Consider the following 23,201-nt stretch of genomic DNA (forward strand, 5'->3'; position numbering starts at 1 on the left):
AAATTAATGTTCGAGCAATTCACAATCAGATTTACATCTCCCCTAAATTAGGGATCATCAGCTTTGAATTAAGACCCAACTGGTTCATACCAGACTCTTCTCTGCTGGCTTATATAACATCTCCCTAGAAACAAGTAACATACTATCACCACTGACCCAGAAGACTGAGAGAGCCAATAAAAAAAAATAACGATACCAAATTGTAATATCAAATCATGTCTAACAAGGGAGCTGCTCAAAAGCCCCGAAAGAGAGATGGTAAGAAAAAGCATAAGCAAACACAAATCCAAATTAGCCTAGAGGCCACAACAAAATACATTACGCTTAAACTAAGTCGAAGGACAAGGAAAGATAGAAGGGATACCCTCACGGTTCCCTCTTCATATTGTTCTCTGAGGTGGAAGCGTGCATGAGCCAATCCTTGGCGCAGAAGAGAGCTTCCAAGGTCACATGTCCAAGAGAGCTCCTGTAGTTGTCCATCTTTTTCACGTCAGTGTCAAAAACAGAATCAGGAGAGACAGTGCAAAATGGTAAGGACAAGACATCAGCTGCCATCTTGGAGAGGGTGGGGTACTTGGTTCGGTTCAGGCTCCACCAGCCCAAAACTTCAAAGTCTGGTGAACGTGGTATCAGAGATTCCTCCAGGTATTGGTCGAGCTCCGATTTCATCTGCTCGCGACTCCCTACCTCAGAGATGTAAAGCTCAAAGTCTGAGAATCCATCTCCAATGGTGATGAGGGGAAACTCCTGCGAAGAGGCTTCAAGGTGATGGCCTTCCTGGAGAAGGACGTCAACGTGGTGACCTTCTTGAGAGATTGTAAACGCAGCTTCTTCCTGCGGCATTGCATGTGATTGAGAATCACCGTTTTGTGGATTTTTGCTGTGCTCGGGAATGGTTTCCACTGGTTGTGCCAAATCCTCTACTGGCTGTGTGTCCTCTATTATTTCCTCTACTGGCTGCGTGTCATGTTCTGCTTCTTCAACAGGCTGAATGTCATCGTGTTTTTCCTCCACCACTTGTGCCTCCTGAGCCACTTCCTCAACTGGTTCAGTGTCCTCGACCATTTCCTCCACCGGTTGTGTCTCATGTTCTAGTTCCTTAACAGCCTGAATCTCACTGTCACCATGCTTCTCTTCCACCAGTTGTGCCTCCTGAGCCACTTCCTCAACTGGTTCAGTGTTCTCGACCATTTCCTCCACCGGCTGTGTCTCATGTCCTAGTTCCTCAACAGGCTGAATGTCACTGTCACCATGCTTCTCTTCCACCAGTTGTGCCTCCTGAACCACTTGCTCAACAGGTTCAGTGTTCTGGACCATTTCCTCCTCCGGTTGTCTCACATGTTCTACTTCCTCAACAAGAATGTCATTGTCAGCATGCTTCTCCTCCACCAATTGTGCCTCCTGAGCCAGTTCTTCCACTGATTGAGTGTCCTCGAGTATTTCATCCACCGGCTGCGTTTCCTGAGTCATATCTGTATCCTCCACTAGCTGGTTTTCCAGCGGCAGTTCCTCAACCAGCTGGGTCTGGTCAGTCTCAGCAGCTTCTTGAGACTCATGACCGTCTAAAGCATGGTCTCTTGGCTTTTCATTCAGCAGATTGCTATCTCCTCCAGGCTGTTCATATATTTGATCATGTGAAAGCTCGTTGGAATGGTTGTATTCAGGATGAAAGTGAACTTCTGTTTCAGAAAAGCCATCATTCCCGTGGCCCACATAAGCCTCCAACAGGGAGTGACTCTGTTCAGCATAGTCATGGTACAGCTCATGTACAGCATCATCAACGCTCCTGATCCATTTCTCTGCATCTTCCCCATAAGCCTTAGAGAAACTAAACTCAATAAGCTTCATCTTGAAGCGCGGATCCATCACAACAGCAACTGCCAGTAGCAGGAAACATCCTCTCCAGTACTCATCAAACTTCTCTCTCAATGGAGTCGCCAGATTTCTGACATCTGCCTCTTCACTCATGGCTGCGTGGCTTAGCTCTAGCTGAAGCTTTGTCATCTCATGGTACAGATCGTTTGCTGTCAATCGTCGTGTTGGGCCAGTCAAAACACTAGCCGCGTCAAAAAGAATCTTCAAGCAGGAGCAAAGCACCTCAATCTTCCTCCACTCTTCAGGAGACATCGAAATTTTATATTCAAGATCACAGTTTCCCAGACAAGAAAACACTTCCTTTTGTTCATACGCAGCCAACAACATGCTGTAAGTCGTGTCCCATTTCGTCTGGTTGTCAATGCGGAGATCTTTCTCAGAACGCGTTTGAAGCTGCGCCTTCAGTTCATCAAACCTCTCCGAGCAACTGTCTCTGCTCTTCACATGCTTCACGCTATCACGAACCTTTCTAATACCAGTCTGAAGATCCTCAGCACCAAGCGCGTCGCACGCCATACTGCTAAGGAGGCGGGCGTAGCAACTCCCGAGCAACAGCTGACCATTCAAAACATGCTGGTTCTTGGCAGACAAACAGCACCTGAGGTTTTCAACAGCGTTTTTATTCACCAGATATCCCCCAACAGTGAGGCTGCAGAGCCTCCTCTCGAGATTCCAGTCCGCTAAACAAGCCGCAACAGGCTGGTTCAAAGCGAAATCCGAATCAGGGGAAGGCACAAGCGCAACGTTCAAAAGCCTGCGAGTCAGATTCCAGTCCTTATCAATGAAGTGCCCCGTCATAAAAGCATACCCCACAGACTGATCCGAGGACCACAAATCCACGGTGAGGTTCACCTGCCCCGGGACCTCACCAATGAAGGCCGAAAGCTTCTGCTTCTCTGACAAGTACATGGCCACACAATCAGCGTGGATGGCGTGGAAGCTGGCCATACCGAGCTGGGGACGAAGGGCGCGGACGAAAGCGGCGAATCCAGAATGCTCAACCATGTGGAGAGGGTACTCGTGCATAATAATCATCTTAGCCATTTCGCCGTAGCAACGGTCTTGATCCAGAGGAACGGAAGAAGAAGCCGCCGCCCTCTGACGTTTCTTGGGAGGAGCACAAGCGACAACAACATCTTTGGAATCAGGAGAGATTTGCGTGAGCTGATCGCCGCCGCCTCGGCTCATTGGGCATATACCGAGCTGAATGTGACGCTTGAGGTGGCTCGTTCCGGCGAGCTTCTGGCCGGTGATGTAGGCGAAGGACTTCCTGCAGTGCTTGCAGCAAGCCTTGGAGGAGCCGGGGCTGGTTGGTTCGATGGTGAAGTGCTCCCAGACCATTGACTTTTTTCTCCTGCGGCGTATACCAGGCTGAGACAGCAGAGAGCCGCCGCCGCCGTCGTCGGTATCCGCAGCAGCATCAGTGGGCCTGGTGGTGGTGGGAGTGACCAAATCCAAATGGGATTTGTCATCAATCTCAAAAGAACCGTTGTTGTCATCAATGAGCATCAAAGAAGAAGTGTTGTTATCCATAGTCCTCTGCACCAAGACAAAAAAAAAAACTGAATCAGGCTAATAAGATATTATCTTTGATTTCTACATACTGAAAAAAAAACAAAGACTATTTTTCATCAGAGCATGCACAAACCTCGGAAGGATTGCAGATCGTGGGAGGGGTAAAGATCGAGAAGGAGCCTAAACCACTGGGAATTAAAAAAAAAAAAAAAAGCACAGTAGATTTAGAGTAAGAGATAGCGAGATCTAGTTATGGAACATCGGAGAGAGGGGTGCTCACGGATGGATGATTGATTGGTAGAGTAAGGAGGGAGGGAGGAGAGGCCGCGCGAATCAGAGGCGAAAGATTTTCAAACCACGAGGGAGGGATTAATGGGCTTTAGGATGAACTTCGGCTCTGCGCTCTCCTTTACGGCCGCTAGGTTTTGAGCTTTTTTTTCCTCTCTTTCTTTCTTTCTTTCTCGGCCTTTTCTTCTTATTAGTCACTTATTATTCACCTAATTATTTTTATATTTTTATTATTAAAGAGAAAAAAAATGGAGGTGTTACAAAAGAAAAAACAGAAGCACATGGTAAAATTATACTGAACCGAACCCGAAACGAAAAAACCAAAAATTTTGGTTCAATCCAGTTCGACTGGTTCTGACAAAAACCACAGCGCTAGTTTATATGGTTACACCTGCAATTGGTTGTTTTTGTAATGACAAGGAAGGATTGGTCTTTAGAGAGTTGAATGCCATTGGGAAAACGCCAGACCTTCCAGCACAATGTGTGCTGTTTTGGTAGGTGGGTCATATCTTGGAACCCTTCCTGTTGATTTCTCCTTCAAGCAATATGAAAAATGATTCATACACAAAAACAAAGTCTAATCCTGCATAAAACTTCATCTCAACAAGAATGCAAATGATGATAAGACAAATACAATATATCAAAGAGAAAACAAGAATGTTTGGTAGCATACTTTCATAAATGAAATAAATGTGAAGGTCATAAATCTGGAAACATGTCTAGTTGATGTAATCTTTCAGGCAAAGACATGGGATCCTTTTAGCAACTATACATCAAACATGTGATGACTCTCCTATTTCATCTGTAATGATGCCTTAACTTGATTCCCACAAGAAGCAGTTCAAGCAAGCCTTACAGATCTTTTAAGTTGTTCGAATGGAACCGCATAAGCTTGATCTGTCTTCATCAACTACCTCCATGACAAGAACTTTGTTTCACAATACAATATTGACATTGGAACTGAACGTTTAGATAACTTCCACTCCACTAAGAGGTAACTGCACTGGCTTGAAAGGTCTGCTCATTTCCAATAAACCGCAATGGCAGTAAAGAAGCATCTGTGTGAGACTCAATCTCAAGAAAAATGATATCATATAAGCACCAGACATCTTCAAACTGAAGACAAACACAACTATGATCCAACCAAAGTTGTTCGAATGGAACCACATAAGCTTGATCCGTCTTCATCAACTACCTCCATGACAAGAACTTTGTTTCACAATACAATATTGACATTGAAACTGAACGTTTATATAACTTCCACTCCACTAAGAGGGAACTGCACTGGCTTGAAAGGTCTGCTCATTTCCGAATAGGAAAGGTTTCTTTTTCGGCGGATTAAAAATCCGAAGCAGTGATTGTTTAGCTAAGTCGAAAGACCAAACTATGAATCTGCTGTTTCGAGGATAGAGAGAAACTTTTTTTGTCTGGTCGTCTTCACTTATAGTAATGGACCAAGGTATGGATCTATTTCTATATAGAGAGTTTGCTTACAAAGGAATAAACCAGAATGAATTAACGTTGTAAACGGTAAACCATGATTAAACCGATGCTAATAGGGTCAATGACCATCAATTTTTGGTCCAACTATAAATCTTAGAAGTACCTTAGCCTATTTCTATATAGAGAGTTTACAAAGGGATAAACCGGAAGGAATTAACGTTGTAAACGGTAAACCCTGATTAAACCGATGCTAATAGGGTCAACCACCATCGATTTTCGGTCCAACTATAAATCTTAGAAGGATAATCAAATTGAAAAGTCCAAGTTTAGGAGCTCAATTCTTGAAGACCGTTAAGAATTCCAAATTAAAAAGGTTTGTATTTTTACATTTTCGTTCAAAAGTTATAAAATGATGACTATAGTATTACTACATGTAATGCAATATTTAAATTTATATACAATTGGGTATGAGATATGACAAGGCGTTGAATGCAGAGATAATGGCCAAAGAACAAATCAACAGGATTGTACTTTGTTTTCCATTTTTTTTTCCTGTTTGTATAACGTATGTATATATGCATGAAGATTATGCTAATTAATTAAAGTTATTGAGTTTTTTTTAAAATTGGGTTAATGTATATTTGGGGTTTGAATAATCAAATATTTGTAATGTGTAGCTTGTGTATTAAACAGAAGGAAAGTAAGTTCATGTGATATTTGTGAATTTGTGTATATAAGTAGCTACGTTTGTGTCTTTTAGGCTTTATTAACTTGGACTGGTTGATTGTATGCGAGGAAGAAGATACTTGATAATTAAACCTCTACATGGCAACCAAAACAAGATGATGAATAATAAAAAAAAACAACACACAGAAGAAAAACACAGTTTTAGTTTTAATATAAGGATATTGTATCCTTTTTACAAATTACAAACTAAAAAGAAAGTATGTGAACATTAAAGTTGTCAATTTCTAGAGAGATCATAGAGTAAATCTCTACATATATGAAATATAAAACTAGTGCATTCCATTCACATATTAATTTTCTTATGTAATACATTATTTGTAAGTAATAATACATCCATAACTAAGAAAATAAGAAGGTGAAAAACAATATATAAAATAAAATTTAGTTAAGCTATGCATGCTTGAAGCTCCTCATTGAAGGAACGATCGATTCAGAAACAACAAAGACTATATATCACTTTGGAGGCGGCTTGATTGTGACATGGTTCCTTGCCTCGACCTCAGTCACGATCATCATTACCATCATCAAAACGATGACGAAGGAGGCGATTAGGGTTTTCTTTTCGATAGCCATAATGTTTAATAAGCTCTTAAACGGATTGTTTTTCTTTTCTGGTCTCTTTCTTGTTAGTAGTTCTTGATTAACTTAACAACGTATTTATATGCAAAACCAAACTTATATAAATAGTGAATTTCTAATTTAAAAATTCTGTGGACTCTTTCAATCGTCTTTTCTTAGATATTGGTCAAATGATTACTAACATTGTTTAGATTGATTTCTAAAATAGTAGGAATTGATAATGTATGACAAAAGAAATTGCCAAAAAGTAATAACCACTAATTGTTTCTTCCACATTTTCATAAGTGTCCTTTTTTACTTTAGATACATCTCATACAAATTAAGATTTGTTTTAATAATGTAGACGTAATCATAACTTAAAATGCATTTGATGATAATGACTCTAAATATCCATAGAGCTTTGTGTAAATGGAAAACTATCTAAAGCTAATTGTGTGGTCAGTCCACATATGGTTTTGATGTATATGAATCTCACCCATAATGTACCCAAAAACCTTATGTTAGATCCCAATTAGGTTCAACACGATGACTTTCTTCGCATTCTTATTACAACAACACTCTCTTTAAAAGTCAAGGTTCCATATCTTTCATTCATGTTAAAGAATAAACCATACACGATGGCTGCTATAATACAACCATCTCTGTCTTCCTTACTACTCATGTTCTTGTTCTTACTACTTGTTGTCCCTTCATCAGTTCTCACAGCCACTCTTCGATCTGATATCCAAGCTCTAGAGTCTATCATACGGAGCATTGATCCAAGTTCCATCTCCCCTTCCTCTTACCTCAGCACATGGGACTTTTCTGATGACCCATGTGAAGGCTCAGGGACGTTCTTAGGAGTCATGTGTTCTTTCCCTCTTGAAAACACAACCAGCAGAGTCACAGAGATCGACCTTGACGATGATGGCTACGAAGGTTTCCTCTCTGATGAAGTAGGGAACCTCACAGAGCTCACGGTCCTTAGCCTCAACAAGAACAGATTCCGTGGTCCAATACCAGAAACTGTCTTCCAGCTCAAGAAACTCACCAAACTCTCCCTCTCTGAAAACTTCTTCACCGGAGACATAACCCCAGGAATCACCTGGCTCAAGGAGCTCAAAACCATAGACCTCTCCAAGAACAGCATCGCCGGTGAGATCCCTCCAAGGATCTCATCTTTGAGAAGCTTGACTCACCTGATCTTATCAAACAACCATCTAGACGGTAGAATACCTCCACTCAATGGCTTGTGGAAGCTACAAGCGTTGGAACTCGGCAACAATCACCTCTCCGGAACCCTCCCTAAGCTTCCACCAAGTCTAAGAACTCTATCTCTATGCTACAACAGCCTCGCAGGACGTATATCGCCTTTACATAGACTAAAACATCTTGTGTCACTAGATGTGAGCCAGAACAGATTCTCAGGCACCATCAGCCACCAAATCCTAACGTTCCCGGAGATATCTCACATCAATGTGTCCTTTAACCAGTTCATATCCATAGAGGTTGTTCAGGTTACAGGCATTGAGTCCCGCCTGCGGATACTTGACGCTGAAGGAAACCAACTACAGGGTCACCTTCCACTGAACCTGCCGACTTATGGAAACTTGAAGGATATCAATCTAAGGAGCAACAAGTTCTACGGAGATATTCCAAGGATCTATGGGAAAAGACTTGAGAATAATTCATGGAGAAGTTTGTACTTGGAGAACAACTACCTCACAGGTTTGCTTCCTGAGGAGTTTCTAAGGCTCTCCAAGCAAATCAGAGGAAGCCTTTCTAATAACTGTCTGCATTGTCCGAAGAACGTTCGAATCTGCAAAGGAGTACAAAAGGCGAAATCACAATGCACCAATGCAATGCAGAAGGAGGGCTTGAAGTAGAGATCATACACATGAGATCATGTCCTTATTTGTTTGTAATCATGATAGAAATGTACTCTATGAAAAAAAAAATTGACATTCAAAACCAAAAATAACAACTCATAACTGTTTTTTTCACAACACAATGCATTTCAAAAGAGCCAATTGACACTAATGTTACCAAGCCAGATCAAAAGAGGGAACTGAGCCAGAGCTACAAAGATCAAGAGGTAGTGATGCCTGCTCGAGTCATAACTCCTAGCTTCAGCAAAGAGAACTCGCTTCATCGTCTTCACTAAGAAAACACCGGTGCATAAGCATGTCCACGGAATCAAAACATAGTAAGAGTATCCCCACATGATCTTGCCAAGAACAGCTAAGCATAGACCCGTGAAAGCATAGCCAGCATACGCCACAATATCCAAGAGCGGTGCTTCTCCACTACCCAGTGAAAACAATGTCATCTTCAGCAGCATGACTTGGAAGAACCATCCAACCATTCCTTTCACAAAAAGCCAGTTCAGCGCTTCCGGAGAGAACCTAGCAAATTCGGAATCAAAGGGTTTAAAAAAGAAAGACATATACACATGAACAGATAAATAAAGAAACTTACTTGCCATAGAGACCTAGTGAGAAACCAGCAAGAACAAGATAGGTGCCAAAGGCCATGAGCGGAATGTATAAGTCTGGCGCATTAATATCATACAACGGAGGCTTGTATGAAAGTCTACCACCAACTGGCTCTGAGATTCTAGCCCAGTGTCCCTGCGGTTTCATCAAGACTCATAAGTACAAATAAAGAACATACCAAAAACAAAGTAAAGCCTTTCCTCTTTACCCTGTGAAGAAAAGGAAGCAGAACAATCTTCAACTTGTTCCTCACGTATTGATCATTCACTTGAAAATAGTATTGAGGATCGGAGAAGTAACGAGTTATCTGTTCATATCAACAACTTAGAGTTAAAAACAAATGAAACGCTGAGTAATGAAGAACACAAGCATGGTTTAATTAACTTACGTTGCTCTGCACATACTCAGAGCTGGATCCGAATATTTTCTCCCCATAGGCACCCAAGCCACTTCTGATAAGGCCAGAGCCAGGGCCAGAGAAGGCATTGCCAAAAGGGTTGGGCTGCTGAGGAACTGCCTGAGGCTGAGGTCCCATGTTGTTGTTATTATACATCTCTGCCATTCAACGCAAAAGAGGTTTAATTTGACTAATTGCAAAGCTTTAAATGCCCAAAGAAGGAAACTTTCTTTGAATGTGATTCTTGTTTCAACAACCCATCAATCAAATGATCTTTCTTTCTGTCTATCTATTACGCAATTAAAGAAGAGATCGATTCAAAAGAGTTCGAGCTTCGAAGCTACGACATTGCTAATCTAGGGGGTTTTAAAGTATCATACACGCAGACCTGAAGGAAGGTGTGGAGGAGGTGATGGATCGTGAGGTTTGCTTTCTCGGTTGATTTGATTAGTTCGCCGGCTAAGTTTCCGGTGAATAGAAAGTGATGATAGAATAGATCGAAGGAAGGTCATGTGTGAAAGGCTCTTGCTCGCACGTGTGATATTGAACCAATAGAAGTTTGACACGTATATATCTTAATTACTTTTTTTTTGTGAAGTTCAGGGTTTGTATTGAAAATATTTATAGTTATAAAAAGCGTCCAGAGACTGGAAACTGGAGGAACGATCAAGGAAGTGATTAGATAAGAAAACAAATTTGGGGTTAAATATGTAACAAATCTAAAGTTCAGGGGTTTTTACTGTAAATATTCCTAATAAAAATGCGGGGGAATGATCAAGGAAATAGGGGTGGGCACAAGCCGGATACTTGGTATTTTTGATATACTTGGTATTCGGTTTGGTTTAAACGAGTAGTAAAAAAAATTACTTGTACTTGGTTTGCTAAAAACAAGTACTTACAATTTTAAATACTTACTAAAAATGAATCAAATGCTGAGATCGACCAAATGGGCACACAAAAATCTGGAAAAGGACACTTCTGTTTTTATTTTTTTAATGAATTAATAATAAATCGAAATTAAGCTGAAAATACTATAAAACCTAAAACTTTAACTTATTTACATATCCAACCAACCTACCCCACCCACTAACCCGACCCGCGTGCCCTTCCCGGATCCTTCCCCCTAAATCAAACTAAATCCCTAATTCCTCTTCCCCGACATAACCAACAGAAAAAAATTCACGATCTCTCCCCCTTCCCTCTATCTCATCTCACTAATCAAACTCTACCACAATCATCACGATCTCCCTCTATCTCATTTGTTTCTCTATTTCGTGTTACTCTTTGAAACACTATGGCTCCAAAGACTCGTTTCACCGAACAAACGAACAAAGAAGGTGCGCCGGAGAAGAAGAAGAAGAATGAGTCAGTGGTGGAGAAGAAGAAAGCTGCGGTGGAGAAGAAGAAAGCTGAGGCGGAAAAGAAGAAGAAAGACTCTGTGATAAAGAAAAAACAAGCAGCGGTGAAAAGGAGGAGAGAAGCCGTTAAAAAAAAAAGAGATGCAGAGAAAAAGAAGATTGAAACCGCAGAGAAGAAGAGGAAGCGAGACAGTGGTGTAGACGATGAGTCCTCGTCCAATCCAACCAAGCGGCCTCAGACCGCATCTTCACCAGAACATCAAGCCGATCCTGATCATTATCCGCCACTATCAACGGAGTTACCTTCGCAGGATGATAGAGAGGGTACGCCAAGCCCATCAGTTCCGATTGAGCCACAAAAATCACCTACTCAAACACCCAATGAGGCGGAGAATCCACTGCAAGCTCCAATAACTTCTACCAACAGAGAATCAGGCTCACCCGAGGCTGCCATTAACAATGACGGGCAAACGGTAAACAAATCAATTAAAATGGTTTTGGAATTTTTATGATAAAATTGGACTAACAAATAGGAACCGTGAGCAGATTGGATCTAACAACATAGATTCAAATTCACATGAGGCTGCTATTGGATCTGCTGCCATTGACAACGACGCTCCAAGAACGGTAAACAAGTCAACTTAAATGGTTCTAGAAATATTTATCATAGGGTCGAAAAAAAAAATAAGTAGTGATTATATAAGAAGTGTAACTAGTACAACTAAAAGAATGAAACTAGTTCAACTGGTAATAAAATGTTGTAAAACAGAATCAATGGAACTAGTATAACTAGTACAACCACACTTCTTATAACTAATATAACTGGTATAACTATGAAAAGTATAATTAGTCTAACTAATACAACCGAGTATTAAATTACTAGTACAACTAAAAGAGTGAAAATGGTGCAACTGGTAATAATATGTTGTAAACAAATTCAGGATAACTAGTAAATTTTTTTTTATAAGTAATATAACTGGTACAACTACGCTTCTTATACGTAGTCTGACTAGTATAACTAGAGAAGTATTTTGTATAACTGTTTAATGAGATGGTGTTGTTGTTGTATAACTAGGCTTGCTGGTAGAACTAGTAATATTATTTTTAATTTAATTAGTGTAACTGGTACAACTAAGTGTTTATGTGTTGTATAACTCAGTTATTTATTCTTTGTATTTTGTTTGTATTTTTCAGGTTGAGAGTGATGATATGACCGTAGAAGCTGACAGACCTGCTGGTTTTTTCTTCAATCCGAGCAACTATGGAAAGGGTTGCAAGCTCTCCTCAAGGTGCCATCAACACGATTTTCTGAACAAGACGATTGGTAAGTTGGATGCCTCAGAGAAGAGTTGGTTTCAGGAACATCCTCAGTTCAAGCATATATTCCACATGGATTGTACCTCAACAAGAAAAGTGATGGGATTGTGGATGTTGCTACTTCGTACTATGCATACAGAGAAGGGTCGACAAGCTTGGTTTGGGGTAAACGGTGTTCCAATTAGATACTCTATCAGGGAACATAGCCTCCTCTCTGGTTTATACTGCCACTCATATCCAGAAAACTATCAGAGCATAGGGAGACTGAAGTTTGCGAGAAAGTATTTTAAAGTGAAGAAGACAAAGGATGGGAAGGAAAAGGGTCTGCAAGTGACAGAAGCGGATGTTAAGGAGAAACTTCAGAAGATGAAATTTGATGGTAGTGGCGATCGTCTGAGGATGGCGGTTCTTTACTTTCTGGCTACAGTTTTAAGAGGAAGGTCCAAAGCAGGATACTTCATTGAGTATTTCCTTCTCCAAGCAGTAGAAGATTTGGAGTTTTGCACCGAATTTCCATGGGGCCGTTACACCTTTGATGATTGCATGAAGGAGATTTTTCATGTAAGGGATCATTTTCGTGATGGGATCCCAGAGCATGCACAGTGGGTATTTCCTGGGTTTATCAACCCTTTGGAGGTATATGAATAACATTTTTCATAAGCATATTTGTTATAATATAACTAAAGTGATTGTGTGAAATGATGTGCAGATATTAGCATTTGAATGTATCCCTGTCCTTAGGGAAAGATTCAGAGAGCCTGTTCCAAACTGTTTTGATGGTTGTCCAAGAATGTGCAAATGGAAGTTCAAGAGGACCGGAACAACAGGATTTCCACTTGACATGATTTATCGGACGCTAGGAAACACAAAGGTAAAAGCTTATAATTTTTTTAAGTGTTGTTTATGTCATTTTCTTCAAGTTCATAGTTAATTAAATGTGTAATTTGTTGTTGGTCATTTCAGGAGATTATCAGTGTTTTGGAACCAAAAGGAAATGAAGTAGACCTTTTGTATGAAATAATGGATGAAGGGACTTTTGAAGACTTGGAGCTGATAGATGATTCGGATACGCTAGACATAGCTGTTGACAGTTGGAACAAGATCCTAATGGAACCAGGGAAAAAAATCTTCTGGCCGGATCTATATGAGATGGATGTGAGAACCCGAGAGCAACAAGAGGAGGCAGGAGGCGAGGCAGGGGGCGAGGCAGGAGGCGAGGCAGGAGGAGAGGCAGGAGGCGAGGCAGGAGGCGAGGCAGGGGGTGAGGCAGGAGTTCAAACAGGGGGCGAAGCAGGTCGTGAGAGTTTAAGAGAATTAGAGTTGAAGTTGAACAAAAGAATGGATGATGGATTTGCATTGAGAGACGAAACAATTCGTCTTCTGGAAGCAAGAGTAAAGGAGTTGGAAGAAGAAAAAATCCAGAGAGAAAGTTGGTCGTTCCAGGAGGGCGAGATGTATGGTGATAAGGAGGCTGAGATACTTGGTGATAAGGAGGGCGAGATGCATGGTGATAAGGAGGGTGAGATACATGGTGATAAGGATGGTGATGAGACTAACAAGGATGGTGATAAGGCTGATAAGGATGGTGATGATGAGCCTGATAAGGAGGGTGAGGATGGTGATAAGGCTGATAAGGATGGTGATGATGAGCCTGATAAGGAGGGCGAGGATGGTGATGAGGCTGACAAGGGTGATGAGGCTGAGAAGGATGGTGAGAAGCAGATTGAGGCAGAGGCTGACAAGGGTGATGAGGCTGAGAAGGATAGTGAGAAACAGATTGAGGCAGAGGCTGAGAAGGATGGTGAGAAACATATCGAGGTAGAGGCTGAGAAGTTGATGCAAGGTAAGTCATGATAACATATAACTTCAAATTTTATTTTTAATGATGATGATCTAAGTCAGGATGTATTTTTGTTCAATGTAGATACTGAAGATGGAGATGAGCAATCTACACTTCAAATTATGGCAGACACTGCAGAGAGATTTGAGAAGGCTGCTGCGGAAAAAGCTGTTGTGGACAAGACAGATGAGGTTGTAGATGATGATGCTTTGGAGAAGGAAGGTGAGGTTAGAGTTGATGACGCTTTAGAGAACACAGCTTCGGTTGGAGATTCACAGGATCCTGCTGAGATGCCAAAGAGGGTGCCCAAGCGTTCTCATTTGTTGAGGTCTCCTTTTACGCCAAACTGATTTGGCTGAACTATGTTGTTGTTTTTGGAACTTGTATGTGTTTGTTTTAAAACCTAAAACGGATGAACTTGTATGTGTGTGTGTTTTAAAACCTAAAACTTGTATGTGTGTGTGTTTTAAAACCTAAATCCAAACTTGGTGGTTGAACAGGTTGCAATTACAGGTGGGAAGTAAAACAACATTACAGCATCAACTATGCCAAAAAATATGAAAGTAGTATAACTAGAAAAACTAGTACACCTAGTGTTAAATTAAAAAGTGTAGGACTTATCTGGGAATCCACTTATTTGAAACTCATTATGCACACAAAGTTGTTTTAGTTTTTTAGTTGTACTGGTTTCTACAAAGTTGTACTAATTTATTAGTTATACTGGCTTGCACAAAGTTGTACTAGTTTATTAGTTATACTAGTTTGTACAGAGTTGTACTTTGGCAGTGAAACCTGAATATATTAGTTGTACCAAAGAGAAATACCATTATCTAAGTTGTACCACTCATTTATGTTAACATGTGTTTGCCCGGATACAATGAAATCATCACTATTGTGAAAATACTTGTCATGTATGTTTTTCAAAAAATATGTGGACAAATATGTTAACAAACCTTAAAAGTATAAGGTAGATCAAGCAAACTTTTGTGATGGAGGTAGAAATCCAGAAAAAAAAAAAAAACAATACAAAACACAAAGAAACCTATCCAAACACTTAAAATTAGACCATTTGAATGTTTTATTAATATGAAAAAACCTAAAATAATATTTAAATTTCAGATCCTCCATAGTTGTACTAGTTATTCCAGTAGAACCTATTTTAGTAAACTAGACATAGTTGAACTAGTTATTCCAGTATAACTTATTTTTAGTTTTACTAGTTGTACCAGTATAACAACACAAAAACATGAATGTTAGGTTTAATGAAGTTTTACCAATTGTACCTGTTGTACCTGACAGAAACAACACATTACATAAATAAGTTCTACAACACATAAATAAGTTTCATAACACATAAGTAAGACTCACAAGACTAAGCAAGTTCCATAACACATAAGTAAGACTCACAAGACATAAGCAAGTTCCATAACACATAAGTAAGACTCATTCATCAATTCCATCGCTTCCACTTTCATCGCTGTCAATTCCATCATTCTCACACACCAATGGTGGATACTTCTTCTTTTTCTTCCTCCGATATTCCCCAGCTGATGGAAATCTAGTTTCTTGTAGTCTTCCTTTCTTTCTTTCCACATGCGGAGGGTAGACAACCTGAGATAGGATTTCATCTGGAATTTCATAACTTTCCCATAATGAATGATGAGGCACTGGATATATTGTCTTGTAATATGCCAAAGTCCACTGCTCCATATAATAATACTTAGAACAATAGTCTTCAGACATTTCTCCACGCGCGATGATCGCAGCCTGTGCATGCACACAAGGATACCGATCAATATCAAAACACTTGCACTGGCATGTTCCGTTGCCTAAATCAACATAATAACCTTGACCATCTTTGCCAATCACAGTGTACTGACGTTCAAATCTGTTTAGCTCCATCACCGTGAGCTTTTTTGCCTTCGGATAACTGTGATGCAATATCCCATGCACGTAGGGAATTAGTATCTGTCTCTCTGGAACGCGTAAAGATAAATCACGATATTTGTTCACATCAAGCATTGGCAACAATGCATATTTCCTTGGTTCCTTTAAAACACCATTGATTGATTCAACAGTGTTGGTTGTATCTATGTTGTACCTTTCTCCCGGAAATTGACATCTTGCCCATTTGGTCTCATGAACACTCTCATCTAGATACTCAGCGGCTTGAGGCAACGTTCTCCTGAAATCATTGTAGCTTTTTCTGAACTCGACCTCTGTGTACATACCAGCAATTTTTCTAAACTTTCTGGCAACCCCTTTCTTGTTAACTTTGCTGCATGCTCCGGCAACATTATTAGACAAGTGAAAAATGCAATATCCATGGATCGCCATTGGGTACACCTCGTGCACCTTCTTGATGATGCATTGGTTTCTATCAGTACAAAAAACAAGCTGAGGATCATCTGGTATCAAAGTTTTCAGTATAGTCAAAAACCACTCCCAGCTCGCATTTTTCTCACCATCTACTACCGCAAAAGCGAGGGGATAATGATGATGATCTGGATCCTGAGCAGTGGCAATGAGAAGCACTCCTCCATACACACCCTTCAGGTGAGTTCCATCCATTATTATCACTTTCCTCATTGCTTGAAACCCTTCGATGCAAGCTTTAAGCGCAAAGAACATATACTTAAACTGCTTCTTCTCATCCACTACTAATCTTGTGATGGTACCAGGATTCATTCTTTCTAACATGTACAAGTAAGATGGAAGTCTAGCAAAACTCTCCTGAGGGTTACCACGCAAATCACTGACAGCTTTGTGTTTCCCTCTCAAAGCTGTAGAATATGAAACCGTGACACCTAGTTTGTTCTTCACCAACTTTATGAGAGACTTTGGATCTGGAGTCTTGTATTGGCCTGGATAATCTTCATGCACCACTCCTGCGACCAAGCTTGGTGTTCCTCTTTTCCCCCTCTTGGTTACACTTCCCTCTCCCCGAGTACACGTATGCATCTTTCTATACGTTCTGACACTGAAAAAGGCTGAGTTTTTCAGCCTTGCAGCTCGTAAATACCATCTGCATCCAACCCCACGACATTTCAATACATAAACAGTACGATTCGTCTTGATTATATCAACCTCAAAACAATTCGAATGCACTCCTGCGTCCACTAAATTCCTCAGCTCTTCCTTAGTCGCAAATTCTTGATACAAACTCATATCAATACCATCATCCCACTCAGCATTGACAATTGTGTCTACAGATGGTGTAACAGCCGGCAACTCCTCCCTATCATTCATTTCATCACCCTCTTCATTGCAATCCTCATGCTCATACCTATCTGATTGTCTTGGAGGAACAATTGCTAACTCCTCATGATTATACCCATCTGATTGGTTTTGAGGAACAATTGCCAACTCCTCAACTCCAGCCATACCATCATTAGCTCTGGCATCAATCTGAATTTCCTCGTTCATAGAAAACTGCTCGTTACTCTGATTTTCTGAGATATTTTCGGAAAACTCCACATGCAAAACACTACGCCGGTTTTTCCTATCCACCTCCATTAAATATCCTAAAACATCTTCATCATCCAAAATATAACAAGGCCTCTTATTATCCACGACCAGGGGATAGTAGCTCAGTTGAAGCTTCGTCGCAGCTACATCGATATTCATTTTCTTGCCTATTCTATCAACCAAGCGAGAATAGGTTATCTCCTCATATTTTCCTCTCATTACTAATGTATAAATATTTTTGTCTCCACCATGATCAAAATGTATCACCACAGCTCCAGTACCATCCATAGTTCCTGAAAAGAGTTAAAACCAACATTACAGCTTACAAGTTATATCAGTTATACGAGTTCTAAAGTCGCTAAAATACGGGTTATACTAGTATTACCAGTTATACTGGTTTACATGTAACAGTCGTTTATAAGTTATACTAGTTATACTAGTATTTGACTTGTCAAAGGACTACTAAGAGTTATACAAGTTTTACCCATAGTCTTATTCAGTGTTACTTAGAGTTGTACCAGGTTTACTAGTTGTACTAGTGTTATTCTTAACGAGTTTTACCAGGTTTACCAGGTGTACTCAACGTCTGTTGTACCAGTGTAACCAATGTAAAAAATGATTTAATCTACAATATCATGATTCATACTATAAGAACGTTATCTTAAACCATGGAACCTGACTCATAATGGTAACATACATATTATGGGACTAAAACTAAACAGAAAACAAATAAAAAAGAAGAGAAGAGTGAGAGAGAAGGAGAGGGAGAGAGTATACACTTACCAAGCGATTTCAAGACCAAGGACGAGGCACATTTGCTGTTTCAAGGACGAGAAAAGCTGTAGAAGAACCCTAAGAAACAGAATTAAAGGTTTGTGGATAAAAACTTGAAGAAGAGAACTTTGGTTGGTGATTGAAATGAATTTTCGTGGGTGGTTGAGTAATGAAGAAGATGAAGATGTGAGGGAGTTAATATGGATTTTGGGTGGGACCCAGGCGAGAGAAAGAGAAAGGAAGAAGAAAATTGGACGACCGAGATTAGAGTTTCCATTATTTGATCCAATGGTTCACATGCCACTTTCATTAATGGCAAATTGGTAATTTACCAGCCCTTGGTCCATGATAGATCACAATTGGTCTATGTAGACTTCTTTTTGTCTTTTTGGTCTGTTATAGATCATTGTCCCTAAAAATTGACGGATTTGCAAGTTACTTGACTTGTTTTATTATTTGTTACTTGTAAATAATTTACAAGTTTTTAATAATTATTTGTAATTTTTTTTGTTAATTCGTCGAAAATCAAAAATAAGTAAGTATATTATGCATACAAAATATTTCATTGTTTCTCTATATTTTAATCAATTCGAGAAATATAATATCTAAGATAAGAAAAAAAAACGTCAAGATATATCACATATGTTTGATTAACTTATGGAAATAGAAATATAAACAAGTTATTTTACTATGATTTAAAAATGTAAATTTGTTCATCAACGAAAACGAGTAACAAGCCAAACAACGTCAAGTAGTTATTTTGATTTGGATACTTGATACTTGTCTTGTACTTGCGAGTAATTTAAATAGATTATTTGATACTCGACTTGGTCAAACCGAGTACTTGACTTTAGAGTCAAGTAGCGAGTACGAGCAAAGTAACGAGTAATTGTGTCCAGTCCCACAAGGAAGTGATTCTCGATAAGAAAACAAGTTTGGGGTTATTTATGAGAAAATTCAAAAGTTCGGGGTTTGTATTGATATATTTTCTAATAAGAAAGCGTCCAAGTTCGGAGAACGATGAAGGAAGTGATTCTTAGGAATATAGAAGAAGAGAAAGCTTCTGTCTTTATTTTGCGAGATGGAGGCTCCAAGCTCTGAGGAAATACTTCAATGTATGAACTCTTCTCTCTCTCAGATCAAATGGCGTATCAAGCCCTCTTCCAAACGCCGCCTCGATATAGGTTTCCTTCTTCCAATTGAACCTTCCTTGATGATAGCTTTGATTACGTTGTTTGAGATCACTGTACGTAGACTGAAGCATATTTGTGCAATTTTGCTTGATGGGTTTATCAGTTTCCACTCCCTGTTAGAGATAAATCATTAAAAGTTTTGTACTTTAGACTCTATTATGATGATCTCAGTAGTCTGTAAGCAATGCTTTGATTGTACATAGAATGAAGCCAATTTGTGCATTTTGCTTGCTGGGTTTATCAGTTTCCACTCTCTGTTAGAGATAAATCATTAAAAGTTTTGAACTTTACTATCAAGTACGATCTTAGTTTCACAATGTGCTTAAAAGAGTTTCTTTGGAACAGATGTGCTGGCACTATGCACGGGGATGAGACCCGTTGTGATGATTGACTATGGTGGCAAGCTGCCTGAGCTACAAACTCGCTTGCTTTCCCTTCTTGAGCTTCTCCAAGAGGTTCTTTCTTCTTCAAGCAACATTAGTACTTGAGTATATGCTGATTCTGTTCCTGATTGTGTCCTCTAGGCTTTACCAGTTTTCAAATCTCTGAGGGTTATGGTCATAGAGGATATGATTTACCTGATTAATGTAAGAACACTGCCCAAGTGGTTGAGTTCAGAACCTGAATTGTTCTTTGTCGATCTGGAACAAGATCCTCCACAGGTTTCTCTTTGTTTCAGTGGTTTCTCTTCTCATGCTCCATCGTCTCTTTAATTGGATCTGATCTCTCACTCTTGCTTTTGTTTTGTTCAAGATGGTAAAGCAAAGTAAAGAAAGCGATCTAGGGATGCAGTTTAGGTCGATTCAGAAGCTCTTCTCCTCCACATTTCCTTTACATGGCAGCAATAATGATACCACTACAGCACTTGATGAAGCCAACTCTTCTTTATTCATTGATCTTAGTTGTTGTTTACAAGACACTAAGGTTACAATCCCAACACTTAACGGGTAAATTTTCAAACTCTTCACTCATTAACTATAGTTTATCAAGCTATGAAGTTTGTTGTTTAACCTGTATTTTGTAGATGGCTCTTGGACTATCCGGTTGTGTATTTATTCGGCACAGATCACATAGAAGATGCAATCTACAACCTCTCTACCAAGTCTCTCCGCATCTTCAAAGTTCTTGTACAAAGGTTACTTAAAAATCTTCTAGCTTTCTGAAACATTGTTGTGATGACTAACTTAAATATCTTCCAGGAACTGTGCCACCGGAGAAGACTCTTATTCAGAAGAGCTAACGAGGTAAGAACTTCAAAACCATTATGGTGATTTTGCTGACTAAACAACAGTGCATGTATGAAAATTACTGAGTGTGAGTGTGTTTTCGCAGTTTCTCAGTGCCATATGATCTGAGTATGGAAGGTAGCAAGGAATTGTGGGCTGAATCATTTCTGGAGAGGATGAGTTCTAGGTGGGAAGAATGCAAACACATTTGGAGATCTTTGGACTTGCAAGTTTCTGAATGTTATCCTCAAGCAATTGTTCTTTGAAGCTTTCAAAAAACTTGGTAACGAGTTTTTATTCATAAGGTAACATAATCAAACAGTTCTATGAACCACACAGAACCAAAACACAAAGCAAACAAAAAAGAGAGTAAAATGTGAAATCTTAAAATTCCAGACTTGTTGTAGATCAGTTTCCATTCAGGAGAGCTTGAACTTCAGACACTGTGGGAAGAGCTGGAATTGCTCCTTTCTTGGTAGTTGTAATGGCTCCACATGCATTTGCAAACCTGAGCACTTCTCTAAGACGAGCTTCATCCTGTAGTTAAACACACAAGAACCAAAGATTCAGAAATGGTCTAGACTCTAGACTGAAATGATATGTTAAGTTCATATGTATTGTTGTATACCTCAAGAACAGAGCGGTCATCAACAATGTTGCAAAGCAAGGCACCAACATATGAATCACCAGCACCAGTTGTGTCCACAGCGTCCACATGGAAAGGATCAACAGATCCACGGAAGCTCTATAATCATAAGTAACGGTTAATGGTAAAGTCAAATTTGAAAGAAGAAAGCTCTTGAAAAACTAAAGTTACCTTGGTGTAATAATTACAACCCTTTTCACCCAAAGTGACCAAGAGAAGTTTCAAGTTATCATGCCACAGAGACAGAGCAGTCTCATCATCAACGTTATCAGATCCAGTCAAGAACATAAGCTCTTCATCGCTGACTTTGATCACTTCAGCTTTGTCCCAGATGCTAAGAATCTGCTTCTTAGCCTCCTCCTTGGAAGGCCACAAAGGTAGCCTCAAGTTTGGGTCATAAGAGAGCAATGCACCAGCTTCTTTAGCCACCTCCATGGCTTTCAGATGAGCAGATCTACATGGCTCCACGATGAGACTAATTGATCCATAGTGAAACACCTTAGCCTGTAAAAAAACAGAGAATTTGGTTAACCTAACTTGACATCCACGTCAGGTTTTATCAACAAACGCTACATACAAATCTAACTTCACATATACGTTAGGTTTATCAACAAACTTTACATACAGAAGTTTAATTAACAGGTAATCATTTTAGCAATTGATAAAATAACTTGCCCTCTACGTTAGGTTTATCAACAATACAAACCTAACTTCATTTCTACGTAAAGTTTATCAACAACCGTTACATAAGAAAAACTTAATTAGTAGTTATCTAAAAGTCAAAGTAACGTACAGATCTGATGAGATCGAGGTTAAGCTCATCGGGACGGAGGAGCATGTCGGCGCTAGGGTTCCGGTAAAACATGAACTCACGTTCTCCATCAGATCTAAGCGTCACGAACGCAAGCGCCGTCCTAGCTCCAGTATCAAAGTTGATTCCTTCTGCAGAGACACCGTTTTGTTTCAAGATTCCGGCGAGCATGTGACCAAACTCATCGTCACCGAGCTTTCCGACAAAAGCAGCACGGCCACCGAGACGAGCGACAGCAATAGCAACGTTGGCAGGTGCACCACCGGGAGCCTTGATGAAGCCAGGAGCCTCAGAGAGTGATACGCCGGAGACAGTGGGGACAAAGTCGATGAGCATCTCACCGAAGCTCACGATCAAGCTTTTCTCGCCGTTGGATGTAGACATTTGGTGGTCGGAGAGTGTTTATGTTATGGAACTAAGGGAGAGATTATGTTTTGGATATGAGATGTGTTGGAGAACGAGGAAGGGTTTATATACAAGTGTTTAGGATCAAATCCACTAGACTTTTAATTAAGTTTAATTAAAATTTATTCGATTTATCTAGTTAGAATTGTTTTTATCCGAAATATGGAATTGTATTTAGTAAGAACTAATATCGAAATATTTGATTGGTTAATTTGATGATATTATGATCTTGGTTTAGTCAAATCCACTAGACGTCTAATAGATTTATGTCCAGTTAAAATTGTTTCATCCTTTTTTTGTCAACAAATTGTTTTTGTCCGAAATATGGAATTAGTTGTATTTGGCAACTAACTAATATTGAAATATTTGATTGGTCCATTGCATAAAATCCACTAGACTTTTAATTAGTTTAAATGAAAATTTATCCGAAATCTTGGAAAATATATATTGGTAAGTAATTAATATTGAGATATTTGATTGGTCTTATTGCGTGATATTATGATCTTATGAGAACATTGATTGGTCATTTGAAACGGATTTTTCGCTTGTTAATGGAACCCACGTAACGTCTTTTGCAAGGTTTACTAATTACTAGGGATTGTTGGATAAAGATATACAATCCTCTTTTATTTTCCGATTATTTCATTTGTTAGGATTACGTTCATTATCTTTTTTTTTTCTTACACAGATTACGTTCATTGTATATAATACACATTTAATGGATATTGACTTATCTAATTCTAATTGAAAATTTAATGTGAGATTTTATACACATTTAATGATCCTTATCCTTTCATATTCCTCTAAGTAATAAATATTTTTGTATTTATTGAAAGACAAGAGAA

At 39.4% G+C, this 23,201-nt stretch overlaps 7 protein-coding genes across 8 annotated transcripts; 3 read left to right on the plus strand and 4 right to left on the minus strand.

Moving 5' to 3' along the window:
• Positions 1-178: 178 nt before the first annotated feature.
• On the minus strand, positions 179-3,897 carry LOC106445131 (zinc finger BED domain-containing protein DAYSLEEPER). Its single transcript, XM_013886643.3, has 3 exons — positions 3,671-3,897; positions 3,524-3,578; positions 179-3,414 (listed from the first exon to the last, which is right to left on the minus strand). Exon 3 carries the CDS (start codon positions 3,406-3,408, stop codon positions 367-369), a length of 3,042 nt encoding a protein of 1,013 aa, XP_013742097.1. The 5' UTR covers positions 3,409-3,414; positions 3,524-3,578; positions 3,671-3,897; the 3' UTR covers positions 179-366.
• Positions 3,898-6,959: 3,062 nt separating this feature from the next.
• On the plus strand, positions 6,960-8,312 carry LOC106445134 (leucine-rich repeat receptor-like serine/threonine-protein kinase RGI4). The gene has a single exon (XM_013886646.3). It carries the CDS (start codon positions 7,041-7,043, stop codon positions 8,310-8,312), a length of 1,272 nt encoding a protein of 423 aa, XP_013742100.2. The 5' UTR covers positions 6,960-7,040.
• A 53-nt stretch (positions 8,313-8,365) lies between these two features.
• LOC106445137 (protein YIF1B-A-like) lies at positions 8,366-9,865 on the minus strand. Of its 2 annotated transcripts, none has more exons than XM_013886648.3 (5): positions 9,707-9,865; positions 9,310-9,476; positions 9,130-9,228; positions 8,905-9,056; positions 8,366-8,831 (listed from the first exon to the last, which is right to left on the minus strand). In XM_013886648.3, the coding sequence occupies exons 1-5, from the start codon at positions 9,828-9,830 to the stop codon at positions 8,444-8,446; spliced, it is 930 nt and encodes a 309-aa protein (XP_013742102.1). In that variant the 5' UTR covers positions 9,831-9,865; the 3' UTR covers positions 8,366-8,443. The 2 variants fall into 2 exon arrangements, with proteins under 2 accessions (XP_013742102.1, XP_022573594.1); XM_022717873.2 differs by having other exon boundaries at positions 9,699-9,789.
• Positions 9,866-10,288: 423 nt separating this feature from the next.
• LOC125608255 (uncharacterized protein At3g43530-like) lies at positions 10,289-14,287 on the plus strand. Its single transcript, XM_048778323.1, has 6 exons — positions 10,289-11,149; positions 11,223-11,303; positions 11,871-12,629; positions 12,703-12,864; positions 12,957-13,836; positions 13,918-14,287. Exons 1-6 carry the CDS (start codon positions 10,613-10,615, stop codon positions 14,181-14,183), a joined length of 2,685 nt encoding a protein of 894 aa, XP_048634280.1. The 5' UTR covers positions 10,289-10,612; the 3' UTR covers positions 14,184-14,287.
• Positions 14,288-15,276: 989 nt separating this feature from the next.
• LOC125608412 lies at positions 15,277-18,488 on the minus strand. The gene is made up of 2 exons (XM_048778885.1): positions 18,085-18,488; positions 15,277-17,594 (listed from the first exon to the last, which is right to left on the minus strand). Exon 2 carries the CDS (start codon positions 17,587-17,589, stop codon positions 15,277-15,279), a length of 2,313 nt encoding a protein of 770 aa, XP_048634842.1. The 5' UTR covers positions 17,590-17,594; positions 18,085-18,488.
• Positions 18,489-19,082: 594 nt separating this feature from the next.
• LOC106445138 lies at positions 19,083-20,884 on the plus strand. Its single transcript, XM_013886649.3, has 7 exons — positions 19,083-19,259; positions 19,614-19,723; positions 19,793-19,930; positions 20,022-20,215; positions 20,293-20,403; positions 20,468-20,512; positions 20,601-20,884. Exons 1-7 carry the CDS (start codon positions 19,157-19,159, stop codon positions 20,758-20,760), a joined length of 861 nt encoding a protein of 286 aa, XP_013742103.1. The 5' UTR covers positions 19,083-19,156; the 3' UTR covers positions 20,761-20,884.
• LOC106445136 (probable fructokinase-4) lies at positions 20,772-22,414 on the minus strand. Its single transcript, XM_013886647.3, has 4 exons — positions 21,934-22,414; positions 21,312-21,644; positions 21,123-21,239; positions 20,772-21,031 (listed from the first exon to the last, which is right to left on the minus strand). The coding sequence occupies exons 1-4, from the start codon at positions 22,333-22,335 to the stop codon at positions 20,903-20,905; spliced, it is 981 nt and encodes a 326-aa protein (XP_013742101.1). The 5' UTR covers positions 22,336-22,414; the 3' UTR covers positions 20,772-20,902.
• Between the last annotated feature and the right edge of the window lie 787 nt (positions 22,415-23,201).

Source organism: Brassica napus, chromosome A4, assembly GCF_020379485.1.
Source record: "Brassica napus cultivar Da-Ae chromosome A4, Da-Ae, whole genome shotgun sequence".
NCBI lineage: Eukaryota > Viridiplantae > Streptophyta > Magnoliopsida > Brassicales > Brassicaceae > Brassica > Brassica napus.